Source organism: Chiloscyllium punctatum, chromosome 35, assembly GCF_047496795.1.
Source record: "Chiloscyllium punctatum isolate Juve2018m chromosome 35, sChiPun1.3, whole genome shotgun sequence".
NCBI lineage: Eukaryota > Metazoa > Chordata > Chondrichthyes > Orectolobiformes > Hemiscylliidae > Chiloscyllium > Chiloscyllium punctatum.
The window spans coordinates 16,799,162-16,826,318 of record NC_092773.1 but is presented as its reverse complement, the minus strand read 5'-3'; the positions used below and the strand labels follow the sequence as shown (position 1 = coordinate 16,826,318).

Below are 27,157 nucleotides of genomic sequence, written 5' to 3'. Positions count from 1 at the left end.
GACTTGAACTGGAGCTATACCAGTTCCACAAAAATGTGGGAAGTCACAACAGAGGAAAATATTGGAGCAAGGTCCTCAATCAAAAGGCAAACAGAACTTCCCAGTCGAATTTATCACAATCCTGAAACCACACACCCTTGTGGGAATGCAACAAGGCTGACAGTCCAGCCAAATTTTCCAACTCATCAACGAACTATCTATCTGTGTTCAGAGAATCAGACAGGGCTGATTAGATAACCCAGTGGTGAATTCATGTCAACTGGAACAGTCGCATCCATTGGCCTATGTAGTTTGATAAGTGTCCATATGAATAAATCACTTCATCATCCCTCCCCACCCCCAACCTTTCAATGATCCAGAATACCAACATTTCTGGCCCTTAAACAATGATTCAAATTAATTGTTCAATTTCTTGGTCAACATGGAAAAAAGCTAATGTTTCCTAATCTTCTTCATGTATTTTCAAATGGTAGCATTTATCATTCTTCTTAGAGTCACAGAGTCAAACAGCAGAGAAAAAGACCCTTTGGTCCAACAAGTACATGCCGAACATAATCCCCAACTAAACTCGTTCCACCTGCCCGTTCCTACCCATTTACCTCCAAACCTTTCTTAATCATGAATCTATCCAAATATCTTTTAAATTTTGTAATTGTACCCACATCCACCATTTTCTCAGGAAATTTGTTCCACACATGAAGCACCCTGCTAAGTTTCTCATTCCCTTTCCACTTCATCTGTGATCACTTGTCTTCAACAGAGACTGAAAATTAGAGACTTCAGTGGGTGTTGGAAAATCCTAGGATTTGAAGTCAGAAGAGGAGAGGCACAAATTTTTCATGGGTTAAAAAATATACACTGAACAGGTGCATGTCCCCCATCATTTTCATCGATTTTTCTGAAACATTGACCATCATGCAGCAAATATTGAAGAACTCCTCTTCTACATGCTGTAACTCATTTCCTTCTACATTAGATTGGCCAATGGGCTGAGGAGTGGCAGATGGAGTTTAATTTAGAAAAATGTGAGGTGCTGCATTTTGGAAAAGCCAATCAGGGGAGGACTTACATACTTCAGGATAAGGTCCTGCTTGAAAGTAAAGTTGCAGGTAGATAGAATAGAGAAGGCGGCATTTGGTATGCTTTCCTTTATTGGTCAGAGCATGGGTATAGGAGCTGGGAGATCATGATGCAGCTGTACAGGACATTGGTTAGGCCACTTCTGAAATACTGTGTGCAAATCTGGTCTCCTTCCTATTGGAAGGATGTTGTGAAACTTGAAAGGGTTCAGAAAAGATTGACAAGGATATTGCCAGGGTTGGGGGATTTGAGCTAAAGCGAGAGGTTGAATAGGCTGGGGCTGTTTTCCCTCGATTATTGGAGGCTGAGGGGTGACCTTATTGAGGTTTCTAAAATCATGAGGGGCATGGATAGGTTAAATAGACAAGATCTTTTCCCTGGGGTGGGGGATTCCAGATCTAGAGGCCATAGGTTTAGGGTGAGAGAGGAAAGATATAAAAGGGACCTAAGGGGAAACTTTTTCATGCAGAGGGTGGTGCATGCGTGGAATGGGCTGCCAGAGGAAGTGGTGGAGGCTGGTACAATTACAACATTTAAAAGGCATCTGGATGGTTATATGAATAGAAAGGGTTTAGAGGAACATGGACCGGGTGCCGGCAGGTGGGACTAGATTTATTTCAGATATCTGGTCGGCATTGAGGAGTTGGACCCAAGAGTCTGTTTACATGCTGTACACCTCTATGACTCTATGATGAAAGGTTTTCACTTGTTGTAAATTTTGTTGAGAAATGTTTTAGATTCAGGTTTAAGTTGGCGGATTTACTCTAAAAAAGTGCAAAGGTGATGGTAACTTTTTGTGCCATGTAATTGGTACCCATGTTATTTTAACTAGTCATCAACTAGAAAAAATCTTCCAGGTGTGCTAGCTAATGAACTGGAATTGGGGAACCAGTCCTGGAAATTTTCTGTAACTCTGAAAACAGCTTTGTGTGGGATTCTCACCAAACAAGGTGGAAATCTTCAGAACATGAACACTCGGTTACAACTCCCATATTTCTGGTTACATTCCCATTAATTTGAGAGTGCTAAGTTCAACTGAGAAAGCCAGTGTTACGGTAAAAAAGCTGCAAGATTTTCTTCAAGTACATTGGTAAGACCTTCAGATACTTACAGGTGACAAGAGTGCATTTTTCTCCTGCTGGTCTATTTCTTTGGATTTAGCCAAACCTGGAAGTGAAACAAAGACGCATTACATGGGCATATGAAGAGTTTTAATGTTGTTGTTGAATTGAACGCAGTATTCCAAAAAAGTGACCTAATCAATGTCCTGTACAGCCGCAACATGACATCCCAACTCCTATACTCAATGCACTGACCAATAAAGGTGGGCGTACCAAACACCTTCTTCACTATCCTGTCTACCTGAGACTCCACCTTCAAGGAACTGTGAACCTGAACTCCATTCGTGAATGGTCAAACACAAACCAATATTTTGTCATTTGGTGAGTTTCCAACACTCAGTATTTCAATTGAACGTACAATGCATGGTTTCCCCAGGTGAAAGATTGAACACTAGCAGAGACAGACTGGCTTTTCTCTGTCTGAGTGACTTGTCACAGAAGGGAATGCAAATATGATGAGTGGTTACCTGTATGCTCATTAATTTGGGTTATGATTTAACAGCTGAAACAATGGGACAAGAGGAAGGAAAGCAGCTTGGATTGTTTTAGAAAATCCAATCCTGGTGGTAAGTGAGAATTGATCAGCATATAGCTGAGTGTGGTTATGCCACGTGCCACAGGTATTGTGCATTCCATAATATTTTATGGAACTGGAGTTCTACACATGCAGGTTCTGTGGTTCACCACGTAGCAAATAATTAAAACCTCTTGTTGCAACAGCAAGAGTTCAGTCATCAACCTTATGGACTCACGTTTCAGCGTGACAGTGGGTCCCACAGAATTGCAGGCACTGTAAACACAGGGTGGGGCACCTCGCTTTCATCTTCCCCAGCTGAAGGAGTTCTCCAATCCTGCGGTGTTTATTTTTTCCCTGCAGCAGAGCAATTTTCAACAATGCCTCCAAGAACTGAAGAAGCCACATCACAGGAGCTTGGTTACACAACGAAGATGGCATTTTAACAAGCAGCACCTTCAAATTTTGCTTCAAGGGGAACACCCTGTTGCCTCTTTGGTTGCTCTTGAGTTCAGCAAAGGGTCAACTGTGCCAGTTTGAGACCTCAGCGTCATCATTATCTCAGTGCATCTCCCACATCATTCTGCAAGTTCTGTAAACAGCCTATTTTCAGTGAAACTAGAGTCACTGTACCATTGTAGGCAGTTTGACAATATAGTTACTTCCAGCACAGGAAGAGGCCATTCAGGCCAAGCTAGATTACAATACAGCAATCTAGTCAGTCTCACTCCCCCACCTTATCCCCATACATGGTAACTTCCTTCAAGCATCCACCCAGCTTCCAACTGAAATCATCGATTGCTGCAGTTTCCACCAACGTTGTGGGGACCATCTTCCAGGAACGTAACCAGCTAGACTTCTCAAACTGCTCCCCCACACCAGTGTCAATGTCTTTTCTGTCCTCAGCCAATGGCCATTCACTTTCCAATGAGAAAAGGGCAAAATCTATAGCATGCACACAGATAATCTTTGTGCACTATTTACCTCAGTCACACTGACAAAACCAAAATTTCTTTCATACTCTATTTCTAAACACAAGCCTTATAAACATGTTTGTTCTGTGGCTCATCAACAGCTTTAGTCAGCAGGTGGAAATATTGTTGCCTTCCTCACCTCACAGCTTATTGAAGATGTTTCAATGGAAATCTAGCTATTTTACACCAACGTTTCTTCAGCTAACACCAATGAGATACTTGGAGGTCTTTTTGTTATCCCATCAATTATTTAACAAGATTCAACATGGTACTTACTCCTCTTAAAATCTCCTCTGTGGCACATCACGAACACACAAGCACATGGTGTGGAACTTACACCAACGATGGTGATCATTCAGGTCCCCAAGTCTGTCCCAACATTCAATCAAATCACAGCCGATCTGCAACCCGTGCCCAATACCTCCTTTGCTCAATATCCCTGACTGCGTTTCAATAATAAAAGAAGTGAATCGATCTGAAACTTCAAATTAAATGGCATAAATGTCCATTTGTGTAACAGTCTTCCAAATATCTACCACCCTGTGTGCAGAGGAAGATCTCCCATTTCATTGCTAAAAAAGGTCTGGCTCTAATCTTTAGACTATACTTCCCAGTCCTAGATTTCCAGAAGCAGCAGAAATACTTTCTCATCAACTTCCCTGTCAGCTCATTTAAAAATTTGGAATGAAAACCTCTTCAAATTCCAGGAAGTTAACCACAGGCTGTGTGTCACTTGTCCTTGCAACTTAGAGATGAGTCAAATTCTGCCAAATATAGACAGGACTCCTTATTGGGTGTCCTTCTGAAGGTCAAGATCTGAACACAGTATTTTAATCCTTGTCCAAGCAGGGATTTGTATATATGCAAGGCTTTTGTCTGAAGGCCTCATGATAATATCAACCATCCCAGCCCAGGGAGGGATAAACTTTGCAGAGAACAGGGAACAGTAAAAAGCACGGCTGACAATGGTGCAGCATGTCCCAAAGGAGTCAGAACATATGCCAACCTTCAGAATGGGAACTGACCCCAACATGAGAATGAGACAGCACGTGTGTGTGCGTGCGTGCGCGAGAGAGAGGAAGTGTGTCGTGTGAGTGAGAGCGTGTGAGTGAGAGAGAGCTAGTGAGTGAGAGGGGGAGCGTGTGAGAGAGAGAGAGAGAGAGAGAGAGCGTATGTGAGTGGAGAGAGAGTGCATGTGAGAGAGAGAGAGAGAGAGGGAGCATGCAAGCAAGAGCGAGGGAGTAAGTGAGAGAGCGCGACCATGTGAGTCAATGAGAGAGTGACTGAGAGAAAGAGAGTGTGTGACTGAGAGAAAAAGAGATTGTGTGTGTTTATGAGACTGTGTGTAAGTGTGAGTGTCAGTGTCTGTTTGTGGAAGAGATCATTGTAGGTGATTTATTGCCCACGTAGCAGCATCAACCAGCAATGAAGTAGGCAACTTCTCTTTAAAATGAGTTCACCACCATACAGACTGTTTGGCAGGTGGCACAGACTGTAGCATTGCTACACATTGCCATCTGTCTGAAAAAACAAATTTTCCACATCCTCATCACCTCAAAGATAGTCAGATTTTAAATTACTTCTACTGGCAAACATGGAACTAAAATAACATCAAGTTAAAAAGTGGAGGATTAGAGCTAGAATTTATATGCATATATTTTATTAAATACAATTTATAGCCATTTCTCATAGTGACACACTTCCAGGGCAAGTGGGAACTGAACCCAGACTTTCTGGTTGTGAGGCAGGGAGATGCCAGAATACCCTTGGATTTTCCATATATCAGAGGTTGGGTAAATTTACATTTGCTGGTTTGTTATTAATATATCTTACCCATTATAATCTTCAATTAACATTCAACCACCCCTGATTCCATGTTCCACTTGGCCTCAGGCACCCCTGCTGGACCCAACCAGTTAATAACCACCGCCAGAGTTTACAGAGAGCTATTCAGAACTGGTTATAGCTGATATATGAGGCTCCATTTCAAGGCAATTTTCAGGACTGTATTCATGATTTGATGTTACCAATTATTTCATCAGTTTGTCCCCCATTGAGTTACTCCTGAACAGGTCCCAAGTCCAGGCCAAGAAGAATAATGCACATTTTGTTTAGCATCGGCCCAAGTGCCTTCAACATGTTTCGCATTGTGCAACACTAAAATTAAATGCACCAGTCCAAAGTGAAGCCCAGAGTCAACCCTTTGAAGGGATGTCAATCAGCTCACTTACACAAGACACATACTGCATCATGGAGAGGGCTGTGTATAAATTAAACAAGCAACAATGGTCAGCTAAATCACATGGATGAGTCAAACATCAAGCAATAGGATGAAATACATGCAACTGTGTGACATTCTGCCTGGCTTCAGCTTGTAATCTACTATCTCACACGTGACAACTTCACTCAGCATTAGTTCAATCAAACTCTGCCATCATATAACAATGAAGACCTCTCATGCTCTCCAGTCCAGAGATTAATTTGCATTCAAGTATGGGCCAGAAATGAATGCATCACAACTTAAACTCCCAGCATGAGGTGGCCATTTGGCCTACCGTGTACGTGCTTCGAAAAGGCATCCCAACTTGCAGTCCATACCCCTCTACACTTGTGACTGCAATTAACCATCCAAATCTCTTTTCGGATCGTTTAAAGGATCATGAATTGGTGATCCAGGCAGAATGAGCACGAAGTGGTATTTGGCTTCAATCTCACGTGACCTGCAGTGAAAACCCAAAGCAACATTGGCACTGTACTAAAGCTAACCCTTTGTGTAATGCAATGATGCACAATGGCACTCATTCCATCACAAAGTCAGAATTATATTGCACTTTAGCCCAGTAAGGCACCTGAAGGCATTTCACAGGAGCTTTATCAAAACTAGACGCTGCCAAGCTACAAAATAAGCTGAAATGTCAGATAACAAAAATCCTTGGTGGAAGAGATAAGTTTTAAGGAGCGTCTTAAAGGAGGAATACAAAGTAGAAAGGGCAAAATGTAGGCAGAGAGCATCCCAGAGAAAGGACCCAGGCAGCTCAAGGCATAGCTGATGATGCTGCGCAAGTTATAGTCATGGACGTGAGACAGAACAGAAGTGAAGGAGCTCAGAGATTTCAAAGGGACATAGAGATTCCGGGGTCGAGAGTGTAGTGGAGGTTTCAAAGTGATTTAAAAAGACATGAATTTAAAAGCACCAAGTGAAAGAAACAAGCTGTTTTTGGAACTGCAGTTAACTTGAACTTCTCATACTTTTCCAATTGTGACAGACAAGAGAAACGCTCACATATCTTTGAACTTTCACTAGAAAGTTGTGGCTTGTCCCCCTGCCCACCATCCACATAATCTCCCCAGTACAGTAGTGGCACAAAGGTACATGTTATACAGACAATATGACATGAAGAAATGGATGAAGCAACAAAATATATTTACAGGACACAGTGAATGAAGACGACAAGAGTGCTTGCCAGGAATGAAAAACAAATGAAACATTAACAATGTGCACAACATAAAAGCTTTTATTCAAACGTTTATGGCTTCCCATTTTCAGTGGGTCAGTGCACTAATAACACCTCCAGCATATGTGCAGCATGTTTTTGGGCAAGTGCGAGCAAAGAGTTACTCTCACTGTCTCTGGGACCATTTCTGGCCAGCTTCAGTCACACGCATTTTCTAAATGCAGTTTTGCCTGATCATAAATGGACTCCAACCTTAGTATGTCCCACTGAAAGTCATTTCGCAGAATGCCTCATCATCAGAACTTTCCAACAAGTACGTAGACATGGCTCGGCTGGTGGTGAGAAAGTGCAAGATTCTTCACGTACACCCTGTTGGTCTGTGCCACCGTACACTGCCCTCGTAGCAGCTGCATTGGGGTTAGAGACTGTCAGATATCTCCTAGAATGTGCCTTTGCAAAGGAGGTCTGCAGAAAGATGCAGTGGTTTTTGTGGAGCTTTGTCCCGAGCAGCTCTGTAAAGTGGGACTCTCTGCTCCATGGTGTGATCCCCAAGGTGCACACAGAGACAAACATCAAGTCCATCTGGAGGACTATTAACTCAGTGAAAGATATTCTTTGCTCTACCCAGAACATGTCAGTCTTCCAGAACAAGGAGTTGACCTTGGCTCAGTGTTGCTAACTGCCACATTCCAAGGTCGAGGACTATGTGCTGAGAGATGCACTAAAGTTTGGGACAGCTGCCACCAAGGCACAGTGGGGAAAGACCACTGTCTGAGGGCTTCCTGCTGAAGTTAAGTGGGACCCTCCAGGTGTCGCAAATGTAAATGTAGTATCGTATGCATAAGAGATACCTTTGGCTTGCTTGGATAGAGTCAAACTCTATCCAAATGTTTGCTTGTTTCCTTGATATGCTATTGTACAGTCACAAACACATACACAAAGACATTTTTATGAATAAAGCATATCTTAGTAATGAAAAAAATGTCTCACTTGACAATCCATTACTGGCTCCCTGAGGTTACTGACATCTCACTATTCAGTCCCGGTAACAGCCCCACAAAGTTTAAATTTGCATGCAATCTTCTCAGTAAGGGATCTGTACCAGAGTCGTTTCAACAGCATTGAAATCTTCATCAGAACTTGCAGAAAACATGAATGGTGCTTTCAGTCACCCCTTGACACGGGTGGCAAATGTAATTGTTGGACAGCGAGGCTGCTTAGGCAAAATGCTGGCCTCACAAGAGAGCCCCTGGGCACTAATGGCCCATGAAATCTCCAAACAGACCTCTTACCTTCCAAAGGGTCTAATAATTCTGGTTTAGTGGCAGTCGCTGGATGGTTGGAGCATTCAAAGTACTCTGTGTCATCTTCCACTTGAGCTTTTGCGTCTTGGCTGGGCTGTTTTTGATTGACAGATGTGGTGGAAGCCAGTTTCTCTTCATCAGTGGCATGCCTCTCTCTGTGGGCAAGGTCAGGGACATCACACCTTTCAATGGGCTCAGCATCCTGAAATGGAGGCAACAGGCTTTAGTTCTTTTTAGTGCAAGCTCCTGTCTACAACTATGACCTGCTGAGAACAATTTCCTTGTGTGCTGACCAGTGTTGACGGTTTCTGCTGAATCCAATGAAAAGTATTCCTCTAATTTGGCAAAACAATTTTACTGGGATTTTGAGGAACTTCTGCCACTGAATAATTTGAAACCTTCAGGTGTTCACTCATTATCAATATGGTGGTTTTCTAGAAACTTCTGCCTGAGAATTTTGAGCCAAAGATAAAATTCCAACAGTCTTTTTACCAAATCAGCAGTTAGGAAGTGGTCTTTGTGTTTGGTGTAGGGGGTTATGTCAGAGACTGTAGTGATTCTTGTCCAGATATGACCTGGTTAGTTTGAGAGATCACTATACAAGTGCTAACAAGGTAAGGGGAGCACATGAGATTTACACACTCGGGATACAATAAAAACTGCTTTTCACTTTGGCATGAACTAAATTACAGCGTTGTTGCACTGCTCAAGGGAGATACAATGGTTCAAAAGTCAGCCCATTACCAGCTTCTCCAGGGAGATTCAGGATGATTAACGAACATTGGACCAGTCAGTGACACCCATAAAGCAAGCAAGCAAGCAAAAAAACGTTACATATCATCTGTAAATACTGGTTACACAGTAAAATTGGATATCATTCATCAGAATAAATGCTCAGAACAGAACGGTGAAGGAAAACAATAAACTTAGAGAGAGAAATTGAATGCCTCCTTTTAATATTCTTTTATCCCTCTGTTTCTCCCAGATTGAAATACTTGCCAAGCTTCACCTTGCCTTTTAGCTCTTCTTTCACACTTGACTGTATGAATCCATTTGGTTTCAAACAGTACCCAATTTCTCTAATCATTCTGTCCTTGCTGATTGGGAATGGTGGGTTTGTCACTGAGTAGATGAGGGGAGATAATGCTGAAGAATTTTGCATTCTTGCAAACATGGAATGTATGCCACCTTCAGGTGCAAGTTTCACCAGACATGAGCCATACCGATACTGAGAGAGCTACTGGTTCATCACGCTTCAATTTTAAACAATGGAGTGGCTTTGCAATTCCACAAGGGTACACTAAACATTTAACCTGCACAGGAGACAAGAATCAGATCTATAAAACCATTGCACTTATCACTTGTGTTCCCTGACACAAAATGTCAAAACTATTTCAATTTGGTTCGTAAGGCTAGATCACATTGGACCATGGCAAACCAGACAATTGGATACAAAATTGGCTGGAAGATAGAAGACAGAGGGTGGTGATAGAGGGTTGCTTTTTGGACTGAAGGCTTGCAACAAGTGGTGTGCCACAAGGACTGGTGCTGGGTCCACTGCTTGTCGTCTTTTATAGAAAAAGTTTGGATGTGAATATAGGAGATACGGTTAGTAAGCTTGCAGATGACATCAAAATAGATGGTGTAGCACACTACCTCAGAGAAGATCATCTCAGAGTACATTGGGACCTTGGTCAGAAAGGCCAATGGGCCTTGGAGTTTAATTTAAATGAATGTGAGATGTTGCATTTTGGTTAACTAATACTTATACAGTTAATGGTAGGCAAAAGTGAGGACTGCAGATGCTGGAGATTACAGTCGAGTGTGTGGTGCTGGAAAAGCACAGCAGGTCAGGCAGCATGTGAAGAGCAGGAGAATCTATGTTTCGGGCAAAACCCCTTCAACAGGAAGGGCTCCTGATCAGGTAGGGTTCCTGATAGAGGGTTTTTGCCAGAAACGCTGATTCTCCTAACTCCTCAGATGCTGCCTGACCTGCTGTGCTTTTCCAGCGCCACACTCCCAACTTAATGGTCAGGCCCAGGGGAGTATTGCCAAACAAAGAGACCTAGGGCTGTCGGTGCATACTTCCTTGCCATTGGAGTTGCATATAGACAGGGTGGTGAAGATGACGTTTGATATGCTTGTCTTCGTTGATCAGAACTTTGAGTAGATGAGTAAGGTGGTCATATTGTGGTTCTCCAGGCTTTGGTGAGGCCACTTTTGGAATATTGTGTACAATGCTGGTCCTTCTATAGGAAGGACGTTGTCAGACTTGAGAGGGTTTAGACATTTACAACAATGTTGCTGGGACTGAAGGGCTGGAGTTAAAAGGAGAAGGCTGAATAGGTTGGAAGTTTTTTTTCTCCTGGATTGTCAGAGGCTATGGGGTGACCTTCAAACATCATTTTTTATTTCCTAGCCTTCACAATTCCCTCCAGGAAGGTCTCAACCAGAGATGTTGTTGCTGTTACATCCAAACCACCAGCTGGGTGGTCAACATTCTGCATGCCATCAGATGCCATCCCTGACTGTACGCACATCACTTTGTGGCAAAGTACGAGTGATTCACAACACATTTTAAGATACACAGTTTGTGATGAGACCAATGAAGGAAATCTCTTCTTAATGGGCTGGGAAATCACCAAACCCTGGCAGAAATAGGGATTTGCCTCTGGATAGAATAGTCCACTCAGGTGGTGGCCTCCATGACACCATTTCCTCCTAATCTACCTCTAGTTTGCAGAAAGCAAAACTGATTCAAATCAGATTTGTTTCAGCATCCACCAATTTGATCCGATCAGAGTTTTTCTATTCACAGGGTCAGGAAGATTATTACAAAGCCACAATTTGTCAATGCAGGGACAAACCAGTTCGGTTTGTGTTTGACAACACTCCAACAGATTGGAGGGGGGGGGGGGGGGGGGGGGGGGTGGAAAAGAGTCCAAAATTTGACAGGAATTGCCCTAGGTGTTTGCTGTAATGCATACTGGAGACCAGTGAACACCCATGATTTCTCTGAGAGCATTGTTAACAAGCAGCCCAAAGTCCCAGGCAGTGCTGATTTTTACTTTCCGAACCACAGAGTTAAAAAAGGAAAAGTGGGCAGGACAGTGAAATGCTCAGCCTGTGTGTGAGACATGATGTGCCCATCCCATTTAATTACAACCTGACCATCAATATCCCCCATGGCGGTATTGAAGATGTTGGCAAGCTCCAAAATGTGCCTTAAGACTATGTTGGAGTCACACTGTTCCTTTGTCTTGAAAGGGCCGACACACTTTTAGTAAACAAGCAAGGCAATCAGTGTTACATTGAGTGTGCTGAATTTACATTTTGATGCAAGGTTAAAAGGTTGCTGGCATGTTATACCATTATCAATTGCCAATATTCACATATGAGCTTGTCGAAATGATACACATTTGCCAACATGGCCATCATGAAACTTGACAGCAGCATATTGCACATGAATGGTATACGTGAATGGTCTGAAGGTATATTGTAAGACTTTAGCAGGCATTATTCACGCATATATAAAAGGAAAAGGATTATGAAGAGTCAGCTTGAACTCAAAACATTTCTATTTCATTCTCTATAGATGTGCTCGACCTGAGTTACTCCAACACTGTTTTCATTATATACAAGTAACTCTTCCTTTTCCTTATGCACTCATAGGAGGTAGGCATTTCTGGCTGGGTCAACATTCATTGCAAGCCCTAGTTGCCCTTAAGGAGGTGGTGGTGAGCTGCGTTAGGTACTTCTGCAGTCCATGTGCTGTTAGTGGACCCACAATTCACTCAAATCCACAAAGTTCACTTCCCAGAATCAGCTCCCTCATTGTTATTCATTTCATAAAACATAAGATTTTCAACCTTCATCCAAGTTGTTTTTTGCAATTTCTTCAACTTACATATGTATAGCATCTTCAAAAGAATAACATGCAGCTATGAAGCTGAATAAGAAGGTCCCAAAACATTTAGCAAGAGAGTGTTATCCAACAAGGTTTGACTGAGGGCCTGTCAAATGATTTTAGGACAACGGAAGTTTCTGACTTAAAGAAAAGCTCTTTAAAGGACGAAGATGCAGAGAGAGAGAGATTCAGGCAGGTATTTCCATCAAACGTTAGAAACAATGTGGTGAAAGTCACAACCATGAATGGTGAAAACAATGAAATAGGAGGTGCTTAATGGTCCAGAATTGGAACAGCACAGCTATCTTGGAAGATTGTGGGGCTCATCAAAAGACAGTAGAAAGATAGAGGGGGACAAGGCTACTTCGGGATTTGAAAATCATGACAAGAGTTTAAAAATACAGGTCTTGGCAGATCAGAAGTCAGCATCGTTCAGCAACAGCAAGGATGACGGTTAAAAAACAATTACTGTAACTTAGGATACAGACAGCAGAGTCTTGAATGACAAGTGTACGGAAGGTGCTCAAGGCTGGATGCAGATCAACAGAGCATTGGAATTGCCAACTTTTGAAGTAACAGGTAGAATAATGTGTGAAAGAAGGCGGATATGAATCCACTCTCAAGTAAACCATCCAACAATCCAAAAGCCTGGTGTCATGGCCACAGCAGGCAGGCTGGGCTATTGCAAATTTCCGTTTGTTACCACACACGCAGACCAGCAGAGGGCAGCATGAAACCAAATTCAGAGTAATGAACAGAAAGCTAACTCCCTTGAACCGCATGCCAGGCACTAATTGAAATATTTTGCCAAAAACCCCCAAAAAAAGGACAAAAACTGTTGGGGCAAATCAGAAAATAATGGTAAGTTAGACGAAATGCAACATCCTTCAGCAATATAGTTGCAGCTCCTTGTCCTCCACCAGTCCTTTCTAAACTGTAACTTCTTGTGACAGGACTTGGAGGAACCGATGTTGGACTGGGGTGGACAAGGTAAAACAAAAAAATCACAACACCAGAATATAGTCCAACAGGTTTATTTGGAAGCACTAGCTTTCAGAGTGTTGTTCCTTCATCAAGTGGTTGTCCACCTGATGAAGGAGCAGCACTCTGAAAGCTAGTGCTTCCAAATAAACCTGTTGGACTATAACCTGGTGTTGTGTGAGTTTTAACTTTCTTGTGACAGACAATTCCCTCATTTGAAGATCACTGCCAAATTCACTTCACAAAGATATAAACTGCCAGACAGCAATAATCTCATTGACTGATCCCTTGGTTAGAATTTGGCCCAGTCCCGAATCAGTCCTTATACAACACTCATCCTAATTTGTGTGTGGATTTCATGACAGTGAATGTGAATCAACACTTTGTTCACAAAATGTTGGAATATTCCTGCATCAGCCTCTCTTGCTGCACTGTCGCCAGGGACATTCTCATACAGCCTTTGCAATGTCGTCTACATCCACTGGCTGCAAGACGTCAGAGAGCTCTCTGTTCCCAATACCTCTTCACGAAAAGCTGCCCCTTGTTATCAATCTTATGAGGGAGCCTTGGTGAGTTGCTGTAGATGGTAGACACTGCTGGCATTCTGCATTGGTGATGGAGGGAGTGAGCATTGATGGTGGTGGAGGAGCTGCCCATCCAGTGGGTTTATTTGGCCTGATGGTATCAAGTTTAAGTGTTTTTGGGGCTGCACTAATGCAGGTAAATGGGGAGCATTCCAACACACTCCTGACTTGTACCATGGAGTTGGTGGTCAGGCTTTGGGAGAAAGGACATGGGTTACTCACCACACATTTACCAGCCTCAGCCCTGTTTTTGTAGACAATATGTATTTAGCTGGTCCAGCTCAGGTTCTGGTTAATGGAAGACCTGAAGATGTCGATAGCAGGGGTTATGTTCATCAAAGGAATTGCCAGCAACATGGAGGACTGCTGGTTAGATTTTCTCTTGTTGGAAATGATCATTGCCTGGCACTCATGCAACATTAAAGTTACTTGGCACTTACCAGCCCAAGCCTGGATGTTATCTTGCTGCACTTGGACACAGACTGCTTCAGTATTGGAGTCGTGAATGGTGCTGAACATTGTGCAAGCATCAGCGAACATCCCAATTCTGACCTCACAATGGAGGAAGGTCACTGAAACAGCTGATGATGGCTGAAAAGCTCATGCAGCAATATCCTGGGACTAAGATAAACCATCTTCCCTAATGCTCAGGATGACTCCAACCAGTAGAGAGAGTTCCCCACCAACTCCATTCCCACTAAACTCAGTTTTGCTAGGACTCCTTGATACCTTATTCAGTCAGATACTGCAATCACTCTTGCCTCACTTCTGTCATTCAGCTTTTCTGTCCCTGTTTGGACCCAGTATGTAACTGAGGGCAGGAACACAGCAGCCCTGACTGAGCCCAAACTGAGCAGCAAGTAGAATATTGACAAGAAAGTAATGATAGATAGCACAGTGGATGACACCTTCCATTAGTTTGCCAGTGATCAAGACTGGTGGAACATTAATGAGCTGGGTTACATTTGGTTTCATTGTTGGACAAGAAAATTGAATAGATGCCATCAACAAGATAGCACACAAAGACACAACTGGAGAAGATTTGGGAAATGGGAATTGGTGGGAGGACAATGAATTGCACTAATGACCACTTAGAAGGGAGGAAACAGAGAGCAGAAGCTCAAAGGCAGTTTCTCGTCAGCGTTGTAAAACATTGTGGATTCTGTTCTGCTGCTGCCTCTGTTTATCATATGCATGAATGACCCTGCTGGATAAATTACTGCCTGATATCAGAAACTAATTCAAAAGGTTGAAAGGGTGCAGGGGATTTTGATTAGGTGGAGAGGCAGACTCTAAAAACACAGCTGATAGAACTCAAATGTCAGCCAATAGTTTTCAATTAATAAACATGTACTTTGTAACGGGAAATCTAGCGGGATTTGAGCATTCAAGATTTTAGGAGAAGAAAATTGAGCAGATAATGTTTAGTTGGTTTTCTGGCAACTGTTATGGAGCAGCCAAGTTGAAATCAAATGGCACAATGTTATAATACACAGAATCTTGAGGGGGCCAGGACCAGAGTATGGTGTACAGCCTTCAGTTTCAGGAAACTGGTGAGGTGAAAAAGGGTTCGAGGAAATCCAAATTATCCAAGACGACTGACCAAAAATGGAGCTGCTTTTCCATTCGCAGAGCCGAGATTCTGAGTTTATATAAGAGGGCTGTTGAACAAGAAGGAGAGTGTATTGCATTCTTGTCATGGTAAATAAATTCTCCACCTCAACATAGCTGGCACATCTTAAAAACATACGTATGTTTTGTAAGAATGTTGCATCTATGTCACACCACTATTCTCTTGCTTCCCACAAACAGACATTTTATAAACTAGATCCAGCCCATGTACCAAAGTATCCTTTCTTGTTTTGATTTGACATATAATCTAAAGTCCAACAGCTTTATTACTGCATACCTGTGGTACCTTATTGAACTGTAATGCTTCTTTGCTGCATAATTAACCAATAATTCAGAGCAACCAACTCCACTGTAACTGCTAACAACTCTACTTCCCTGCAGGCTCACTTCCAGTCAATTTGGCAGAAACCTTTTGTGGAAATCTTCCTCACAGAGGGAGTGAGGAAACCAAGTGGAAATTCTCCCTCACAGTGACATCATCATGACGCATTCGCCGAAGAGTCAAATCTAGAACAAAAAGACATGACTCTTCATAAACATGACTGTGATCCAAGTGTAGGCTCTGGCTGGTCTTTTCTCTGATTCATACAAGGATAAGCAAATCATTCCAGTTTCTCATCAAAACTCTCTCCCAGCCATCATCATTCCTCTATTCTTGTCATGTAACTGTAGCTGCAGAAGTAGAAATTTTTGTTGGAGTTTACAGCCAGATCTGTCACTCAAATGTTTGTGCCAACATGGATTTTTAGTTGTGTTTCACTGCCCAACAATTCAAAGCATGTTCTTATTACATAGGAACTTATCAACTATGATTGAATGGTGTAGCAGACTCAAGGGGCTGAATGGTCCAATGGCCGCTCCTATGTTTTATGGTCTTAAGAACAAACACATTAGGATAGGAGAGAGTATTTCTACCATCACCCCAGTGGGATAATGAATCACAGTCAGTGCAATGTGCCACCTCATGGTCAGTTTGTTTTTTTCGGAACATAGGAATTAGTAGCAGGAGCAGGCAATTCAGTCCTTCAAGGTAAAAACAATGACTGCAGATGCTGGAAACCAGCTTCTGGATTAGTGGGTGGGTTGTTTGGGGGCGTGGATCTGAATCCTGGCACTTTCCCCTGCCACCGCAGGAACTGTAAAACCTGTGCCCACACCTCCTCCCTCACCTATATCCAAGGCCCTAAAGGAGCCTTCCACATCCATCAAAGTTTTACTTGCACATCCACTAATATCATTTATTGTATCCATTGCTCCCGATGCGGTCTCCTCTACATTGGGGAGACTGGGCGCCTCCTCGCAGAGCGCTTTAGGGAACATCTCCGGGACACCCGCACCAATCAACCACACCGCCCCGTGGCCCAACATTTCAACTCCCCCTCCCACTCTGCCGAGGACATGGAAGTCCTGGGCCTCCTTCACCACCGCTCCCTTACCACCAGACGCCTGGAGGAAGAACGCCTCATCTTCCGCCTCGGACCACTTCAACCCCAGGGCATCAATGTGGACTTCAACAGCTTCCTCATTTCCCCTTCCCCCACCTCACCCTAGTTCTAAACTTCCAGCTCAGTAACTGTCCCCATAACTTGTCCGGACTTGTCCTACCTGCCTATCTTCTTTTCCACCTATCCACTCCACCCTCTCCTCCTTGACCTATCACCTTCATCCCCTCCCCCACTCACCCATTGTACTCTCTGCTACTTTCTCCCCACCCCCACCCTCCTCTAGCTTATCTCTCCACACTTCAGGCTCACTGCCTTTATTCCTGATGAAGGGCTTTTGCCTGAAACGTCGATTTCGAAGCTACTTGGATGCTGCCTGAACTGCTGTGCTCTTCCAGCACCACTAATCCAGAATTCAACCCTTCAAGCCCGCTCTACCAGTTAACATGATCACAGCTGATTTCATATTGGTCTCAAGTTCACTTTCTAGCCTGCTCCCCATGAACACTTTATCCTGCTTTTCATCAGAAACATAACTATTTCTTTCTTGAATCTGTTAATTGATTCTGCCTCCACTGCATTCTGTCGCATTGAGTCCCACAAATACACAACCTTCAGAGAAGTAGTTTCTCCTCATCTATTTTGAACCTTTCTCCTTTCACTCTAAATCCATGCCCTCTTGTTAGGGACTGTCCCACAAAGGGGAACATCTGATCAACGTCCACCTTATCAATCCTCTTTAGCATTTTATATCACTCAATTAGACCCCCCTTCCTCGTTCCACTGAACTCCAGCCTGTATAAACCCAAGCTGTTCAACTGTTCCTCATACATCGGATTGCATTCTTGCATTTAAGGTGATTGAAACATTCATCTCCAGATTAAGTTCAACACTTCCACCAGGCCTGATTGGACATCAAAGTCTGTGCTCAACAAAACCTTCCGTTGAGAAAGGTTAACAGAAACTCAGGGTTGTTCGATGCATTATCAACTGTGCTCATTTAGGAAATTCGAAGTACAGTTGAATTAAACCAAAATTCCCCACATTACAAAAACAACTTGCTGACATTAGCTCAATCCCATTCTCCAAGCCGCATTAAGCTGTTCTGTATTCCAAACAGGGGAATGGGATTGTTTCAGTTCCAATCTACTTCTAGGCTGTGGGATTGGTGAATTGAATGTCATAGCCAGGTTTCTGAGGAAGGAGAAGTTGCTGTCCAGGAAAAGCACACTGATACAGTGTTAATAAACAACGTTGTGCACAAATGAATCATGAGTAATAAGTGCTTGCACCTCCCTTTCATGGTCATCCTTCTCATTCTCACTCCATCTTGTACAATCCAGCAACGATTCAGTTTTATACTTCTGATCATCATGTTCAAAAGCTCTTGTGTACTCCAGTCCTTTGTCAACTCTCAAAGATCATTGGACTCCTCAAATATTCACCCTTTATGCACCATTCCCTCAACCAACTAAGGGGAAGCACCCTTGGGGATCTTTCTTTGGTATAGGCCCCAGATAAACTCAAATTATTGTTAGAAGGACGAAGGTCTTTCCTACTTGAAACATCAAACCTCAAAGATTATGCTCAACAAACTCTTCCATTGGTATTGGTTAACAGACACTAGGCCGGAGAGGGTATAGAAACCAAATTCTGGGGCACCAAACCAAACCGTACTTTCAGTCAAAGTTGCTCTGCTGAAAGGGTGTTCTTCTCAATGTGGCTGGGATATTCTGATGACTCATTTATCTGTAGACTTCTTGTTACGTGGGCATGTTATTTTGAATTAACAACAAAACAATAGACCTCATTGTGTACTCAGCAGTATTGCAGCAGTGCCCTACTTTGTGACCTTTCCTCCACACAGTGTCTTCACTCAGGAGACTAACCAATGGTCAGTCCATGTCACTGATCCTTACTACAGCAGAGGTAAGCAGCTTGGAAATTCTCCAGCATGTCTGTTGTCCATGAATTATCCCCCCAATCCCACTTAAACTCATTCTCCAAATAAGGAGAGATTCTCTGCACTGTCAAATAGGACCACATGTCTTGATAATATTCTGCAATGGGCATCAGCAAGTGACTTCCAAAAATCGATCAAGTTGCTAATACACTGTTAGTAATCAGTTCCCGATCAACATTTTCAACTGATGATGTCAGGAAGATGGATTTCTGCATCAAGTACATTCCATCTGTTCAGAATTTCACTTGAAGCTTCAATATGCATCTTTTTTCTGACTCTGTAATGACGCCTTTAAACTCTGGCATCTCTGGATCTCATGATCAGTTCTTCCTTCATTTTGACTTGACTAAGGCTCTACATCTAATCCACTATGCTCTTGGTCAGTGTTTGCTCAGTCAGGTTGAGCTTGCTTGTATTGTTTGGTTGATACAACTTTTTTTATTTTAAAGCATAAACAAAAACATAAACAATATGCCCACTTTGATACGGATGAAGAGTTTCCAAAATGCCCAGCTTTTAAATGCCCTGGCCTGAGGCTGTAAGATTCTCAACTTAAACCTCCTCCGTTACAATGCCGCCTAAACTCTGAGCAAACTTTCAGTTAGCTCTCCCAGTTTTCAGTTTGCGGGTTGAGTCTCAATTTGTTTTGTCTGATAATGTTCATGTGATATTTTTGCTGCATTAAAAGGTATTGAATAAATACAACTTGTTGTTCATGTTTCTGCAGTTCAACAAGACCAGTAACGTCATTAACTGTCACAGTGTTTGGTAAACACAGAACAAAGCTGCCAAAAGGCATAAGTCACTCTGTCCGACACCAATCATTGTGGGAAATGAAGTGACACAACAGTCAAGATTGGACAAAAAAAACAGAAATGATAACTGTTTGGAAGACTGGGCGAGTCCTAACATGTAATAAATACTCCAAAAATAGGTCATGGAATGTTTCTCTTCTGCCATGGAGTATAGAACCCCTCAATGAAGGCCAAAGCTGCAGAGTAACTGCAGCTGCTTCGAATACTTTAATCAGCAGCTTGGGAAGTGGTTGGAGAAAGGCAGTAACTAGCTAGTTAACAAGGAATTGTTGATGCATTTTAGGAATGTTAGTGATGACCCAATACTGGACTAACCCTCTGGAAATCTCTTTCATTATGTTGTTACAGAGGAACAAAGAAGCAGTGCTCTGGTTTCCTCTCACAGTCCAAAGATGTGCAGGTTGGGTGGATAGGTCACGTTAAATTGCCCACAGTATCCAGCAATGTGTAGGTTAGGTGGGTTTGCCATGGGAAATGCATGGTTAGAGAGAAAGTCCGTTAGAGGCGGGGGGTTGGGCGGCACGGGGAAGATCTGGGTCATTGGCGAGTCAGTGTGGAATCAATAGGCCAAATTGCCTGCTTCCATAGTGTAGGGATTCTATTCCATCAGTGACACACTACAATTTCATCCGTCTGTTCTTATGGGGTTCCAGCTGAATTGACAAGAGCAGTCTGTTCAAGCAGAGGTGTGTGTCAATACAGTGTTACTGAGCATTCACTACCTGTATCATTGTGATCAGTACATCACTAAGAATAATGAATCATCGTCACACTGTCCATGATAGAATTAATCTTGGATCAATTTGGAACGAAGAAAGGCCTCAAAAGTGAAGCAATAATGTACTCAATTCTCCCTCGTACTTCTAGCCTGAGCCTGATTCAGCAGAGTAAAAACAATCGAAATAGCTGCTTCCTTCCAACCTGAGTCCAAATATGGAAGCCGGAATCCAGTGCATTCACATACCAATGATCAAATCAAACATACCAATTGGAAATACTGTACCCTTGCTTCTGATCTATGCTCTCTTCATTTGGCAACTCTTCACTGGTAGCACAAAATTGGTATCTTGTCCTCTTTGTCCAAAGTGGTATTTTTTGGGAATTTCACGGCTGATGATGGACAGCAGAATACTGACACTGTCTCAATACAGCCGGACAAGCACAAGAGCTCTCCTCGTCTCTGATAATACAACAACCCCAGAGGTTGCTAACGTAAAAAACGGCCAAAATATTATTGCTATTCACATACTAAAAGGATCAATGAACAATTAATAGCACGTATACAAGTAGGGTTGGAAAAATGGTCCCATTAGAAAGCAAACTGACCTGATCCATGTGAATAACATAACAGTGATAAAAACAAATAAAGCTTCTTGGTTACAATGCTATCAGTTGCTTTGTCACAGAGATGCTTTCTACCCTCACAAGCCAATGACCTAAACATGGAGTCATATAGTCGTACAGCATGGAAACAGACCCTTTAGTCCAACTCATCAGCACTGACCAGACACCCCTTTCTGACCTCGTCCATTAGCCAGCATTTGGCCCATATCCCTCTAAACCCCTCCTGTTCAAATACCCATCCAGGTGCCTTTTAAATGTTGTAATTGTGCCCTTTTCCACCAGTCCTCTGGCATACATGCACCATCCTCTGTGTAAAAAAGTTTCCACTTTCACCTTAAACATATGCCTTCTAGTTCTGGGCTCCCCCAACCCTGGGGAAAGTCCTTGTCTATTCACCTTCTCCATGTCCCTCATGATTTTATAAACCTCAATAAGGTTACCCCCTCAGCCCTCCTCATGCTTTATTCACTGGGATGGCTACTCGGTTTGGACATCACTCCCTTGATGCAGCCAATATTTGGACAAATTCCAAGCTTAAAATGCTGGCAATGAAGGTGTGCTCACACAGTTACTACACAAAACTCAGATTGGCAGTCCTCACAAGACTCAGGTACCATCTGAAGGAGCACATTGAGTCTGTTAATAAGCTGAACCTTATGGAGGTAGGGAATTAGGTGATGGGAATCACTCATAACCAAGGCCTTTCAGTGGTGTTTCTACTCATCATTGTCAGGGACGCCAGACTAGAGATACTCTCTTCAACTGAAAAACAAAGAAAATTTACCTGGTCGCAAACATCCAACACCAAAGACTGGTTTTCATATTTCTTCACTCGGCAAGCATTCCTTCATGGAGAGAGAGGGAGAGAAGAGAGACAGAGAAAGAAAGAAAGAAACAAAAAGAGAGGGGAGAAAAAATACAGGAGAACAGTCAAATCACATCATCCTGTAAGAAACACAATATTTTACCTGACTTTGCTTTAATAAACTCAAGGAGCAAATGCGCATGCTAGCAGTGAGCTTTTAAAGAAGTGGGAAATAGAAATAGAAATTGCATGAAATGAAAAAAAAATTAAATAAAGGGACACTTGAATTTCATTGCATGCAAGCACAGTTCCAGCCTCCCGATCGGTGCAGATCAATGTCACACACATAAACAAACACAGATTGATCGATTCTGTAATTGCAATTCCGAGAGAAACCATCCCTTCATGCTGACTGAGTTGAAGGCAGGACCACGTTCATGTGCTGTGGAGTGAAAGGGTAACTTTATCAACAGTCTCACAGGTGACAACTGAGCACATGCTTAAGGTGCTATATATTATGGTGTTGCCAGATCACATGGAACCAAGACCTGGTTCCTCATGAAGCCTTGCTCTGCCATGCTTCTGTTCATAGGCAAAAAATAACTTCTAGTGTGCATCTGCTGAATCTGATCTTGTCTATCTTTTGCCATTTGAAGCTGCTAACCATCTTCTGACATGTGCAGATTTTGGTTCAGTTGTTTATCTGATGAACTTTACATTTTGCTACTGGGAATGGAAAAGGTGGTGGCGGAGGGGAATCAATTTCCTGATCCTTAAAACGTAACCTTCAGTTGTTTCCTTTGTGAAGCGAACCCAATTCTTTGCACCAGGTAAGGAAATGCTGTTTTTCCTCACAGCTCCCGAAAAACCCTTCAACTCAATGACATTTAACATGGAGAAAGGCATCCCCGACCATCAATTCTGACAATAGACCTGCATTTTCAAAGGTCAGTGTAACACAAACCATTGCTGTGCTGGAAAAATAAACAGCTGCTGAATCTGTGTGAAGACAGATAGATTGGTGGCTCAGTGGTGAGCACTGCTGTCTCACAGCACCAGGGATTGGGTTCGATTCCTGCCTCGGGCACTGTCTGTGTGGAGTTTGCACATTCTCCCCGCATCTCTGTGGGTTTCCTCTGGGTGCTCTAGTTTCCTCCCAACAGTCCAAAGGTGTGCAGGTAAGGTGAATTAGCCTTGCGAAATTGCCCGGAGTGTTAGGTGCATTAGTCGGGGGAATGGGTCTGGGTGGGTTACTCTTTGGAGGGTTGGTGTGGACTTGTTGGGCCAAAGGGCTTGCTTCCACACTGTAAATAATCTAAGCTAATCTAAATTGCCTATAGTGTTCAGAGATGCGTAGGTTAGATGCATTAGTCAGGGGTCACGTAGAGTAATAGGGTAGGGAATGCGTTTGGGTGGGATACTGTTCGGAGGGTCGGTATTGAGCCAAAGGGCCTGTTCCCACACTGGAGGGATTCTAAGAAATTAGTAAAATCAATTTGCAATAATCAGTGGAAGACCTAAAGGGAAATTTATGCCAAATCGCTTCACACTAACACTGAGATTGGAATGTAAAACAGATTCTGAGGGAACCTTCAAAAGGAAAATTGGACATATATTAACTTGGAGGATTGAGGAAGGACCTGAAGCAGACACCTCTTTCAAAGACCCACAATGGGCTGAATAGCCTTTGATGGGGAAGTGAAAGCAGGAGACTTGAGATGACTCTGCTGCAGAGCCATATAATTGAACGTAACTTAACTTCAGGAAATTCGAGTTTACAAACTTTGGCAGGAAGAATAGAAGACCTGAATATTGATTAAATGGGGAACAATTGCAGAAAACCGCAGCACAGGTAGCTGAAGGGGTCTTTGTGCATGAATCACAAAAAGCTCCTCCTTCTTGTGTTGTTGCAAGCACTAGCAGTGATCTATTGGTCTGAATGGTCTGTTTCTGTCATGGAAATACCATGCATTACAATGCAAGGCTACTAGCTGGCTGACGATCTTCATGGTAGACCTGTTCCAGTCTCTCACTAATGCCACTTGGTTGATGACCCACACATGTTAATTCTCCTTGATCACGCGACTCTCCAGTTGTACTGAAACAGCAGGGAGCAATCTGATAACTAGGCTGAAATTCCTGTTTAAAATGAAAACTTGTTCCGAAATAATGAACAAGTACTTGTAAACAAAAAGGAGTTTTTGGTTTCTTTTTTTTCCCAAACTAAGTTAACAAAGACACAACATGGATCTCTGTGTTGCCCCAGTGTTGAAATGTGTGAGAGAACTCATCAGAAAAACTATTTTGTCCTAGCTGTAGAATCAGTGAATTGTATGGCAATAAATTGCCCCCTCCCAACATTATCATTTTGCAGACTGAAACTAGATGACTTTTGAACAGGAGAAACTCAGAAACCCAAATTGAAAATTAGAAATCATTTCTAACTGAAGACTTGTCTGAAATTTCACTGTCTGACGGGACCAGTTTGGCTGTGGTGACACACAGCTTCAGTCACCAATTTATTGCAAAGTCTTGGTTTAGAACTTTTGGAGTTTGGAATCCCTGATGACTGACCTTGTCAATCAAACGGTAGTCGCACTATGCATGGAGACTGACTGATAAAAATAATATAAGTAACAACCAAAAGTGAGAGTCACCATGACAACAGATCTTCAATGTATGACACAGATTCCAAACAGTAATTATGGATATATATTGGTCATTAAAGATCAGGAACAGATAATCCAGATGAACAATGACCTCACTGAATGGCACAATATGCTTGAGGAGCTGAATGGCTCACTCCTGTTCCTGAATTGACGAGAATTCAGAAATATCTACAGAAGTTTTGTAAATCGGTAAATAAGCAGTCAAGAGATAAAACCACTCTCTCATGCTTCAATACGGAGGTTTATATCAAAAAATTGCAAAACTACCTTATCCAATTGTGTTTTCCTTATACTATATGTGACAAAACACTCAGCTTTTACAGCATCTAGCCTGCACTATTGCAATGCGTACCTGGCAACCCTCCCATCCTCAAGAAACTTGATTCTGTCCAAATCTTTGTTGCTCATATCCGAACTGTCACCGAGTCGCTTTCACCCATCATTCCCATGCTCAATGACCTGTATTAGCTCCTAATTCCACACTCAAATTCTCATCCTTCTTTTCCAATCCCATGACCACCTGATCCTTCCACACCCCTGTCAAGTATTCCAGCCATTGAGGAATAGTTTGATACTGGTCCCTTACTTATATGCTATAGGCAGCCAGGCTTTCTGTGGCATGGACTCAACTGTACAACTCCTTCCTTCAACCTTTCTCTCTTCCTTAAGTGTACTGTTGAAAACCAACTCATTCAGTTCTCAAGCCACCTGGCCTCAGGACTTCTTCTGTAGTGAGGTGTCAAGTTTGTTTGATAACACTCGTGTGAAGCATTCTGCAATCTCTTACTGCACTGAAGGCACGATAAAAAATGCTGTTATTGATCAGTTAATAGAGTCATGCAGCACAGAAACAGACCCTTCAGTCCAACTTATTCACACCGACCAAATTTCCCAAACTAAACTAATCCCAATTAACTGCATTTGGCTCACATCCCTCTCTATTCTTTGCTGTTCATGTACCTGTCCAAATGTTTTTTATATGTTGCAACTGTACCTGCATCTACCACTTCCTGCGGCTGTTCATTCCACATCGGAACCAACCTCTATGTGAAAAGGTTGCATCTGAGGTCTCTCGAAGCCTTTCTCCTCTCACCTTAAAACATGTCCCCTAGTTTTGAACTCCCCCACCCTATGGAAAAGACCTTGACTATTCGCTTTATTTTATAAATCGCTATGAAGGTCACCCCTCAACGTCCTATGCTCCCATGATAAAAGTCCCAGCCTATCCTTATAACTCAAGCCCCAATCTCAGTAACATCCTAGTAAATATTTCCTGAACCTTCTCCAAGTTAACAATATCCTTACCATTGTTTCCATGGCTAGAACTGTGCTTGTTCTTCAAGAGTGGCCTCCCCAGCATCTTGTGTAAACTCAACATGTCATCTCAACTCCTATATTCAATGGTCTGAGCATGAAGGCAAGTGTGCTAAACGCCTTCTTAACCACCCTGTCTACCTGCAATGCAACTTTCAAAGAACTAAAGACCTGAACCCCTCGGTCTCTCTATTTGACAGCACTACGCAAGGCCCCATCGACCATACGATTCCTGTCCTTAATTGGTTTGCCAAAATGCAATACTTCACACTTTTCCAAATTAAACTCCATCTGGCCATTGGCCCAATTGATCAAGAGCAATTTGTACTCTTAGATAACCTCCTTCACTGTCAATGCTACCATCAATATTGGTGTCATCCACCAACTTACTAACCATGCCTCCTAAATGACAAACCAAGTGGACTCAGCACTGATCCCTGTGGAACACCACTGGTCACAGGCCTCCTGTCCAAAAAACAACCTCCACCATCACCTTCAGTCTCCTACCATCAGGCCCACTATGTATCCAACTGGCAAGCTCACCCCCAAATCCCATGTGATCTAACTTTCCTGATTAGTCAACCATGCAGAACCTTGTCAAAAGCTTTACTAAAGTCCATGTAGATGACACTGAATGCTAAATCTGAGCAATGCACTACTTCCCTTCAGAGTTTGGAATGTCAAGTAAAAATTCAAGGCAGGTGCCAAAACTGGCTCAGAAACCTCACTACCTCATGAACACACCTCTCAAGATGCCTACATAAGTGTGTTATCAAAAGCATGTTGCCAGATAGTGCTCAAAAAGTTTTTTTTTTCAAAAAGAAGGTAGTGCAGAGCAACTATGATGTACCCAATTATTAATTAAATGCTGAGTGGCAAGTGAGCTTAAAGGACGGAAGAGCTGAGTCCTGCTCCCAAACCCAGTGTTCCAACAACACTTCCAGTCAGGTGGCTAATCTCATTGTTCAGCAAGTCCTGGAGGACAAACGTCTGAAGAAAATGAAATGATAGCACATTGGTTGATGAAACAATTTGAGCATGACCCTGACCTCCTCAATCTGCTTCCAAATGCTGCCTTTAATCTCAAGAATACAATCGTTTAATTTTTTAAAAACAGAAGACAGACGAGTTTCAACTAAGCAAACACAGACTGTTTGTACTGTGGCTGGCCTTTTGCAGTAAATACAGGATAATCTGCATTCACAGATGGTAAGTAAAACAGAAAAAAACTAGGTCAATTAATCATCGACCAA

The 27,157-nt window shown here is 42.6% G+C and overlaps 1 protein-coding gene across 7 annotated transcripts in view; it reads right to left on the bottom strand.

Annotated features, from left to right (window-relative positions):
* The window catches only part of tacc1 (transforming, acidic coiled-coil containing protein 1), a 192,005-nt gene that overhangs the window by 18,480 nt on the left and 146,368 nt on the right, over positions 1 to 27,157 (bottom strand). For all 7 annotated transcript variants that reach the window (XM_072554141.1, XM_072554137.1, XM_072554140.1 and 4 more), the window contains 3 exons: positions 21,901 to 21,961; positions 8,437 to 8,650; positions 2,192 to 2,247 (listed from right to left, as the gene is read on the bottom strand). In XM_072554141.1, the coding sequence (XP_072410242.1) occupies positions 2,192 to 2,247; positions 8,437 to 8,650; positions 21,901 to 21,961 (331 nt within the window). The remainder of the gene's footprint in view (positions 1 to 2,191; positions 2,248 to 8,436; positions 8,651 to 21,900; positions 21,962 to 27,157) is intronic.